We start from the raw sequence: 10,430 nt of genomic DNA, 5'->3' as shown, positions 1-10,430 counted from the left end.
AGAACTGGACTTGTGTATGGCAGCTGGTTGGCTGCCCTCACTCCCAATGCAGTACGTGAGTGTGGAACTTCTCAGAGCTGCAAGTTTGCATTGTTCAACACGGACTTTTGGGCTTAGAATTTAGTTTGACTTGTGCTCGCACGCAGTAACTTGTGCCGATTCAGGATCTGTCGCTTTTTGGCTTCTTTGTACTTCACTTTCTCTTCCTGCCACCAAGGGCAGCCACAGCTCTGCATGTAAACACTGCAGAGAGCTTAGCTCACGGTGTCCTCTCGACATTGCCAGACTACAACTCCCAGCAGACTCAGCCAGCATGGCGAGGGATGATGAGAGTTGTAGTTCCACCAACACCTGGAGCTACATCCATGATGGCTTAGCCCATTTCTTCAGCTGGTAGCTGATGGCTGGTTTGACCTCATTGCTTTGAACCTCTGATCATATGCTAGGGATATAGGCAACCATGGGTGCTGCACCCGATTTTTGAGATGCAGCCATAGCTTTTTAGCCACCATGCACATGAGGATAGCAGGATGGCTGAGGGACATGACAAAAGAACCACCCTTTTGAAACTGGCTGCTCATGTCTATTGGAGATTAACTATTGGAGTCCAGCTATTTTTGGACTTCAGCTCCCAACGGCTCCAGCCAGCATGGCCAATGATCAAAGATCATGAGAGTTGTAGCCTAGCAACATCTGGAGAGTTTTAAGTTCCCCCTTCCTGGTTTGGAGAGCACTTTGTTGGGCAGTGGGTGGAACAGGCCGAGACAATGCTGCTATCCCCGAAGCCCTTGCTATAAATGGAAAACGCAGCCAGAGTTAGTTGCTAACCAGTGTTTTCATGCTGTCTCCACAGACTCTTGAGACTTAACTTGAGCTCTGTTGCTGTCACTGAATAATTTCAGCTCTTCTGCCTGGAAAGCCACTATTTGCAGGCGGCAGAAAAAGCTAGATTTAACTAGAGGAAGAAATATACAGTACGTTTGAGCCATCCCCGGTTCCTATGTCTTTGGCCTAGTCATAGTTTATACTGTTTCAACCACTATCTTTTCAAGTATTCTCTGAGCTGCCTTGGTTTTTAGACCTTCTCTTGGACTTTTAGTGTTCTGCACTCTTTGTGTGGAATACTTACTGCAGTTGTTTATTATTATTATTATTATTATTATTATTATTATTATTATTATTAACAACACACCCCATATATTATGAATAGGGTGGATGCAATGGAAGAATCCTTTTGTGGGCCGCAATAGTGATGGCATTCATCTTTTTCTGTAGAGAAGACACATTCCTTCTACGTTTTAACCCATGTATGCAGAATCTTTAGCCCTCCAGATGTTGTTGAACGACATCATCCTTGGCTGGCGCTGATGGGAGTTGGAGTCCCAATAATATTTGGAGGGCAGCAGATTCCCTGCCTCTGTCTTAACCCTTTCCTCCTACCTCATATTTAGCTGTTTTGTAGGGAGGAGTCTTCCTGCGCTGGGGCTTAAGTAACTTTATTTTACCTAGCGAAAGATAATAATTGCTCAGCATGTGACTCCAAGCCGCCAGTTTCTCCATTCGCTCCCCTTGATATCCTTTGTGGTGGTCCTGATTCGTGCACAAACCAAGCCTTTGAATTTGGGGTCTTTGCCTAAGTTTTGCTTCTTTTCCCAAACTGCTAAACTGCAGCAGGACAGTGACTGATAGAACATTATGTTTGTAGTTGAGTACGTAGATCCAGGGACGTGGGTGGCGCTGTGGGTTAAACCACAGAGCCTAGGGCTTGCCGATCAGAAGGTCGGCGGTTCGAATCCCCATGACGGGGTGAGCTCCTGTTGCTCAGTCTCTACTCCTGCCAACCTAGCAGTTCGAAAGCACCTCAAAGTGCAAGTAGATAAATAGGTACCGCTCCGGCGGGAAGGTAAACGGCATTTCCGTGCGCTGCTCTGGTTCGCCAGAAGCGGCTTAGTCATGCTGGCCACATGACCCGGAAGCTGTACACTGGCTCCCTCAGCCAATAAAGCGAGATGAGCGCCGCAACCCCAGAGTCAACCACGACTGGACCTAATGGTCAGGGGTCTTTACCTTTTATGTAGATCCAGAGTCAGGGTCAATAGTTTGTGCATGGAAAGGAGAAGAGGCAGCAGAGCTCAGCTGTCCACTCCAGAAGTTCTATTTTATATGTGTATGGGGTTCATAAATCTGTTCATTTGCTGTGTACCTCTGGAACACAACGTACCTACCGCAGGTTAAATTTTTTTGGTCACCTAGTCTGAAACGCAGAAAAACCCTTTCATGCCTGTTTACGGCCATGCTAGGAAAAACCCTCACTGCTTAATTTGTGCATGGCAGCAGGCTGCTTTCTAAAGACACAGGAACAAGACCAGGAAAATAAAAGAAACACTGGCAATTTGAAGGAGCAGGAACTGTTAATGAAGTCCTACACACCACTTACAGGGCCCCCTTCCCTTGTTCATTTGTTTTGCTGTCAAATGGTGGGTGTTTTAAGAGAACCTTTCCTATCTTAACGGAGCAATCCTGGGGAAGGTATTTTTTGGGGGGAGGAGGGATTCTTCATAGAGGGGGGGGGGGGAGATCTCCAGTTCCCAAGCTCTGCTGCCTTGGGTTAGCTAGGGTGGGAGAGGGAAATAGCTTTCTCTCCAAAAGATCTGTTGCCCTGGTTTTCAAATCCAAAACTCTCTGCAGCTTCCAATTTGCAAAATAAATAAATAAACCACAGCCTCCCCCACTTAGGCAGGAGGAAGGCAATTAATTCTTCTACCGCTTTCTTCCCAGGCAACAGAATTAAGATTATTGTTCACAGCAGGAAATGCACTGAAGCAGGAACAGAGTGGATTCTTAAAAGGAAAATGCAGAGGAAAAACATGCAAGACAAGGTCAGAATATTGACCCAGGACCTTACTTGGAAAGATCTTTGTTGCTTCTTTCTGTGCTAGGTGTAGAGAGAACGCTGCATCCCTCTACCACCAACCCTGCTCACTTTGCTGCATGCCACACCTTGTCACGTAATGGCTATCAGGCTAGTGCTTAAATGCAAGGCTGGATATTCCGCTTCCCCAGCTCCTATTTTGTATCTGGATCAGGTTTGTGCATCTCAAGGGCTCCTGGAAACCTGAAGTCTGCCCAGGGTTGCTGTAAATTGCACAGTTAAAATAGCCTCTTAGCTTTTTTTTCATAATTTAGTTTGCTTTTGCTAGGCAGGGGCAAAGAGGCATGTGCAGCACAGGTGCCCTGCCTGCTGGCCAGCCTATGTTATTTCCTTCCACCTTGACTTCTGAAATTTCATCAAGCTGTGCTCACAGCCTGTCTTTGTAACTGTCAGGGCTAGAAAACCCTATAAAATATGACTCCTGATTTCCTAAAAACATGATTTTTAGGCCCATTTGCCCTGCCATAACTGGGTAATCCAGCTAGATTTCCTCTTGTAATAATAATAATAATAATAATAATAATAATAATAATAATGCCCTTTACAGGAGGCTGTAGAAGCTTCAAGAGAAGAGTACCAATGTGACTTCTTACATCAGAAACAAACTGTGCAAACTAGCTGTTTAGGAGGAAACATGCTGAGCTATAGAAATGTTTAAAAACCTGTCCTCCCGAACTCTTATCTGTCTTTCTCCTTTCTGCACTTGGGTGTGGGAGAAGCAGGAAGAACAGCCACCTGCTAGTTCTCTTTCCTCCCATATGCATAATAAGATGTTGGTCCTGAAAAAGAGTGTAGGTGCCCTGCAATATGCTTATCTTAGCAATCGAAGTTCTCTTACTTCTGACCCCCACAACCAGTTGCTCCCCTGGCATAGAGAGACACCGTGCATTAAACTTCACACACCCCAAGACAGCATATGGGGATTGCAATGGTAGTATTCCATACCCAGCTGCAGAGCTCCCTCTGGCAGTGGGACGGGTGACCCTTCTTCCAATCTGGTTTCTGAGGCAGCTTTAGCCTTTGTGCTTGATCAGCTGATCATAGCACCGGCTTGGCTTAAATTCTGTTTCTGAATGAGGAGCGTTGCTTTGGCCCTTTGAAAACTCCCCTATACGAGATTAGTATCGTCTTTTTTGTATATATATATGTATTTTTGTTGTTTTAAAATTGAGTGCCTGGCACAGGAAAGTGGTGAAGCCACTGGTTCTACTTTGCAGTGGTGCACGGATCATTGTAAATAGGAGATGTAAGTGGGAGCTGCAACAAAACATTGCAGCGTGAAGTGCTGTTCAGGGTTCCAGCAAGTCTGCCATTCCCTTTCCAGGATACTCCACCCCCCTTTCCCCACCCACCATTCAATGTGCACTGAGCATGCTCAGTCCTCATTGGGCTGCTTGGGGATTCCTGTTTCCCCCATCATTGCTTTTCCCTCTACAGATTTTCTGTGCACTTCTGCACAGTATATACTTGGAGTCCCCCCCAAAGCCTGCTGTTACCTGCCTTTCATTTGTGGTTGTGCCATTTAAGGCTAGGCGCTGAAGAGAAAAAAACGTGTTTCCCATTAGTATGTGTTTGGCAAATGAGCGATGCTCCCTCTGCTGTACAGGCTGAAAAGTGCAGTTTGCTATGCAGATGCCATTGAGAGGCAAGTTGCTGTTTATGTGTACGACATACAGTGCATACTGCCTCACCTATGAGATCGCTCCTTGTTTTCTAGGTATTTTCCCAGCAGTAAGCAGCAGGCAGTGAGCCACTTGTTTATAAAACACAGCACCTATTTTTAAACCTGTGTGTCTTGTGTGCCTAGAGGCGATATCACCATGGCACAGAACTATACTCTGCTCCTCCTTTTCCGTAACAAATATTTAAGTCACAGCCAGCTTTAGTCTCGACACTCCATAGGGATTATGGTGCACTCTTCGAAACAAGCACAGCCCATCTCACTGGGCAGTTCACATAGGGCATACAATGTAGTGGCAGCTGAATTTGTGAACATTGCTTGGCACAACATTGAGCACTATGAAAACTTGGGTCTGTGATGGCTCCTGTGTGCAAGTCAGTGGGATGAGCGGGAACCTATGAACCAAGGCAAAACGTCTTCTGTAAGTGATGGCTGTTGCGAAAAAGTGCCGCTTGTTTTGTTGTAGAGCAGGTTGTGTGGAGCTTTTGGCCCTCTAGGTGTTTATTTATTTATTTATTCCAACACAGTGCTGTACGGGAGTCCCAATACGATCAGACTAAAAATGAGGGAAAGCTGTAAAACGTCAATGAACCACAGCTCCCACCAGCCCTAGCAAGCACCAGGGATGACAGATTTCAGCACCATCTGGAGGGACAAAGGATCCCTCACTCCTGCAATAGAGTTCCAAAAGCTTATTGTGGGGTATACTGTAAATACATAGCATCCTCAACCCAGCTGTTTTCATAAAGAGAAATTGGGAATCGGCCATCACAGTGGGCCACCACTGCAAGACCACCAAGCAATATACAGAACTCTGACTGGTTCACCTGATACTTTAAAAAAAGTTTGCTCCTTTCAAGTAGGATCACGGCAGGAGCCCCGTGGGAGAGGGTTAAACTACATGTGGAAGAGAGAAATGGTTCTCTAATCGAAATCACCCCTACCTGCAAGTTGCTAATGGTCTCACTGGGAGAAGAGCAAAGTATGAGTTGTTACCTGACTTTTCCCCTAGAAGGACTAATAGCTCAGGGAGAGATCTTGAGTAAAGGGGGATAAACCTTTCTGTTGCCTGAATCCAATGTTGGCTCATCAGTAGTTGTGAAAGTTTAAGAACACCTGAGCACAACAGGCGTTCCAGTCCCAATTCTCCCACATGTGGTTTGGCCATAAATCTGCTTGCAATACTTCCCCACTTGATACTGGAAGTATTTCTGGTAAAAGGGTGGATTGACTAAAATCCCTCCTGGTAGTGTCAGTGAGAGGGCATTCCTCCTCTCTTCTTCTAGGTAAGAAATCTGTAGGGTGTTGTGATTTAAAGCAGTATCCCTCAGCAGCCGAGTTTAGTGTACAACTACCAATTTGATGCAGCCATAAAGGCAGCAGACTGTGATAATTCTAATATCTCTGATGAAGCGTGAATCTGATTTGATCGGCAGCTAGCCTCTCCTCACTAAGCTGTGACCACGCACCTTCCTTTAGCGGTGTCAATTGTACCTGTGGCTTTCTTCATTTTCCCGCAAGAAGGAAAGCACTACGTTTGTGGATTGCCACTGCTTATGTGGAGCCCGAGAGGGACTCATGTACATACTATAATGGACTTTTTTTACTCTATTAAAGTTCACTTTTAACACATACAGCATTTTGTGCCTGCCAATTATTCTGAAAGTGCTTTATGGGACATCTGTAATGAGATACTTCTAATATAGAGATATGTTTTGAGGCTTTTTATGTTAGTAATGGGAGAGCATGAATGCATTTTGTCTTGGGAATCAGTGACATGGCCAAGCCCTTCTTGGCCAGGGAGTTGGTGATAATTTCCTTGCAAATGTGATTGAGGGGTTCAAGGCTCCCACCCCATACCAGGGACCAGCAAAGAGCTTGTGGCACACAGTGAATATTTCTGGAACACACTATAATTCTGGTCATCTCACTTCAAAAAGCTAGAAAAGGGCAACTATAATGATCAATGGGGTGGAGTATCGCTCCTAAATAAGGAAAGGTTACAGCTTTGTTGTTGTTTTTTAGTTTACAGAATATATGAGTAAGAGGACTTATAATAGATGTATATAGTGTGGAGAAAGATACAGAAGCGTTTTTCTCCCTCATGATTGAAGCTGGATGCTGGAAGATTCAGGACCGACCAAAGGAAAGTACTTCGCACAGGGGTTTAAACTATGGCAATAGCTCCCACAAGATGCAGCGAATGCCATCAAGTTGGGTTAGAGTTCTCTGTGGAGGAATGATACTTTCAACAGTTATTCGCCATGAGGTCTGTGTTCTACCTGCATTATTAAAGGCATCTTAATTTTATATTTAATAGCAGGCGTGGAAACCACCTCTGCTATAAGCTGTGGAGCTGCTACTCATTGTAACTTGGCATAATAGCACCTTGACCATAGGCAATGCACACTCGTTTTAGATGCATCTTTCCATCGCTACGGCTTCTCTCTAAGAAAAGTGCATAGTCAACTTGGATTGTGTGCATTTTAAGTATTCAGACTAACCCCCCCCCCACACACTTCATTTCCTTTGTTAAGTGTGTCACCTCCTTGGGAAAAAAAGATGAGCATAATGCCAAACACCCGAAGCAGCGCTTCTGCTGAAAATAGCAATTCTGAGAGTAGGGGAAAGCCATTCTTCCCTTAAGAAATGGCCAAATGAGACCCAAATAAATATGTATGGATTTCTACCCTAACACTTCCAAGGCAGGGAATTTAGAACTCTGAGATCCAGCTACTTGCACACAAAGCACTGGTCAGTCTGCAAAAACACAAACAGTCTTTCATTGTACTCGAGGAAAGGCATGCAAATTTTCCAGCTGCAGTTCTTTAAACTTAACCAATTTAACCCCATTTCCAGAGACCCTTTCCATATGTGTCTTCTTTGGCACCTGACATGCCTGCAGGCCTTATCAGATGCAGAGGCCAGCCTGCCAACCAGGAGCCAGAGAGCATCGTTTTGAAGTTCACACGGTTGGCTGGCGGCAGCAGCCTTCGCTAGGATGCGCCTTGAAGCATTTGCTCTTTTTTTCTGGCATCACAGAAAAAACGGAGTTTCCTGGGCAGCAGCTTCACTTCCACTGGCATCGCTTCGTACTCCTCACTGTCCACAGCCAAGAAGCCTTCCGTATCCTGCAGAGAAAGCAGGAAAGATGAAAGAGACATGCTGACGAAAGCTAGGTCTGAGCAGCTGGGGGGCTTTTCCTCCATGGTCACATAGCCAGACATACCAGAAAGAGCTGGTGTTCATCCTAGTTAGGGCTCCACTTCAAGTTGTTCTCTTCTGAAACACTTCACTGAGAAAGCACTGTTTATTTATTTTCTAAAATGGCTGTTATCACAGTTCGAGGGCGCATTCCAGCCAGGTAAAGCTGTCAAGGCTATGCCCAGCAGAGGGGCATGGCCTAGGTGATGTCACATGATTGACAGGAGGGCTGCCTGGCTGGAGGGTGAGAGGCTAAATGGATTAGGGAACAGTCCTGGTCCCCCATGGCTGAGATTTCTCACCCCTGCTTCAACTATCTGCCAGACATGGTTGAGCCTCTCACTTAAGACAGCCTGCAAACTACTCCTACTCCTACTCCTACTCCTGTCCTATTATCACAGTACCATCGAGAGTGTCTTAACCTATAGTATATTATCGTGGTATGGAAGCAGCTCTGAAACGGATAAAAAAGCTTTACTGAGAATAACAAAAATTGCCCAGAATGTTATAGGGCTCCAGCTACCAACCCTGGATGAGATCTTCACGTCTCGCACTTTGAAGAAGTCACACAATATCCTGAGAGATCCCACCCATCCTGCTCACAACTTCTTTGAACTGTTGCCTTCGGGCAGAAGATATAGGACAATGAAAACACGAACCACACGCCTTCTGAATAGTTTCTATCCAAGAGCTCTGATTGCACTAAATAATGATCTCAGGGCCAGTTGTAAGAAATAGCAAGCAGGGAGTAGGAAGGAATGAGATAGGGTTTAGGTCATGTTATGCTTTTAACAGGTCATGTTATATTCTGGATTATGTATGTTTTATAGATTATGTCTGAATGGGATGAGAGTGTTGGAGGTACGTGCAAATGTGTATGTGAAGCCGGTCTTTGGGTGGGTGTTTGATTTTCGTTGTTGTGTATACTGTGTATATACGGACAATGACAAATAAATTTCTATTATCTATTATCTATTATCTATTAAAACTACCTCACCTGCTTTCTGCCCGCTGACAATTCCAATTCTATAAGCGTCAGGTCCAGCACAGGCAGAAGGCATTTTCATGCCTTCTCTTTACCTGTCAAATGCACCTCTCTGGCTACAGGGAAGATGTCCCGGTTCCACATTTCGGTACTTCCCTGTTTGCATAGGGACCACCCAAGGAGGCAGTTTCTGAAACTGCCACCTGAAAGTCTTCCCCCATTGGATCCCTGCTATTAATGGTGGGCCTCCCATCACCACCTCCTAGAAATAGGTTGGACAGATTACCTCTGCTTAACTTCCTCTTCCCATTCCACCCCCCTCCGGGCCCCCTTGCTTTGTCCTAAGCTGCAGAACTGAAAGGTCCCTTTTCATCCATTAAAAGCTATAGTCAATTTTGGGATTCCAAACAACCTACCCACCAAATGTATAGCATGATTAGGGGGCAAAATCAATTTACAGGGTCTTGAATCTCCCCCTGCCCCCACTCCTTGTCTCTGTGTCCATCAAATGTGATTTTTAACGGGGATTTGCATCTTGGGAATTTCTATGAACCTGGCTTCCTAGCCATAACTACAGGATTCTCTGAAAGCTGAAATATAAGCTGCTATTTTGGAAGGAACTGATTGCCCACAAAAACACTCCTCCTGTTGCCACACAGTGGCTTTGCCCTGGGAATAGAGAGGGACATGAAACTGGCCTACCTGAATGTAAGAGACACAAGAGGAGGTGGGAATGCAGCAAGGAAGACTCACATACTGATTTTTTAAATTAGGAAGGATGGGTGAAGCTGGCTTTTGGGCATATCCCATCCCAACAAAGCAAGTTGGAATGTATTCATTCTGCCTTTATACAACAGAAGGAAATTTGCCTAATTCTTGGTGGGGGACAGGATCCTTCCACTGCCTGTAAGGAAAGAAGGAGGAAAGCATAGATTTACCCTATGTTTTATTTCTCACCTCTGGAAGCTGCAAGATACACCTGCTAGCCTGAAGGCACTGGCTTCCTTCTGGGCACAAGTGGGGGTCCACCATCTTTTGGCTTCTGTACAAAACAAAGGAAGAGAGCAACCAAGTCATCCTTTATAGCTACGCTTAAAGCACAAAGGGGCTGCAGAGAAGCTGGCAAGCAGATTGCCTTGCTAACCCGGAAAGGCCCTGGACGGCACAACACTCCTCCTTCTGTCATAGCCAACCAAACTAAATAAAACATTTTACGAGACCAATGAACTTGTGTGGCAGAAGGAATTGATGGGGTAGCAGTAAGCCTCAACTAGGAAAAACCCTCCCCTTAAATGGGAATTGCGATAAAAGTAAGACATAACTGAAAAACCAAGCTACAAGCAGCATTAATTGAGCCACCCGCTATGAGCACATTATCTACAGTAGAGGTAGGGAACTTTGGGCTCCACAGGACAGATCTTTTATTTTTTATTTATTTATTATTATTATTGTTATTATTATTATTATTATTATTATTATTATTATTATTATACATCTTTATTGAAAGTTCAAAAAGTACATATGTGCATCAGACATGGTGAGACACAACAAAAGAGAAAAATAAAAAAGAATCAGAACCCGTGCAGAAGGGGAAAAAGGGGGGAGGGGGGGGAAACCCAAAACTGTAT

At 44.9% G+C, this 10,430-nt stretch overlaps 1 protein-coding gene across 4 annotated transcripts in view; it reads right to left on the bottom strand.

The window, feature by feature from the left end:
• Positions 1 to 7,374: 7,374 nt before the first annotated feature.
• The window catches only part of AGK (acylglycerol kinase), a 37,054-nt gene continuing 33,998 nt past the window's right edge, over positions 7,375 to 10,430 (bottom strand). For all 4 annotated transcript variants that reach the window (XM_083401536.1, XM_083401537.1, XM_083401538.1 and 1 more), the window contains 2 exons: positions 9,760 to 9,844; positions 7,375 to 7,744 (listed from right to left, as the gene is read on the bottom strand). In XM_083401536.1, the coding sequence (XP_083257662.1) occupies positions 7,610 to 7,744; positions 9,760 to 9,844 (220 nt within the window). In that variant the 3' untranslated portion in view covers positions 7,375 to 7,609. The remainder of the gene's footprint in view (positions 7,745 to 9,759; positions 9,845 to 10,430) is intronic.

This window comes from Podarcis tiliguerta, assembly GCF_965153285.1.
Source record: "Podarcis tiliguerta genome assembly, chromosome: 10".
Taxonomy (NCBI): domain Eukaryota; kingdom Metazoa; phylum Chordata; class Lepidosauria; order Squamata; family Lacertidae; genus Podarcis; species Podarcis tiliguerta.
Note: the sequence above shows the minus strand (reverse complement) of the source record. Positions and strands in the feature narration are given on the sequence as shown.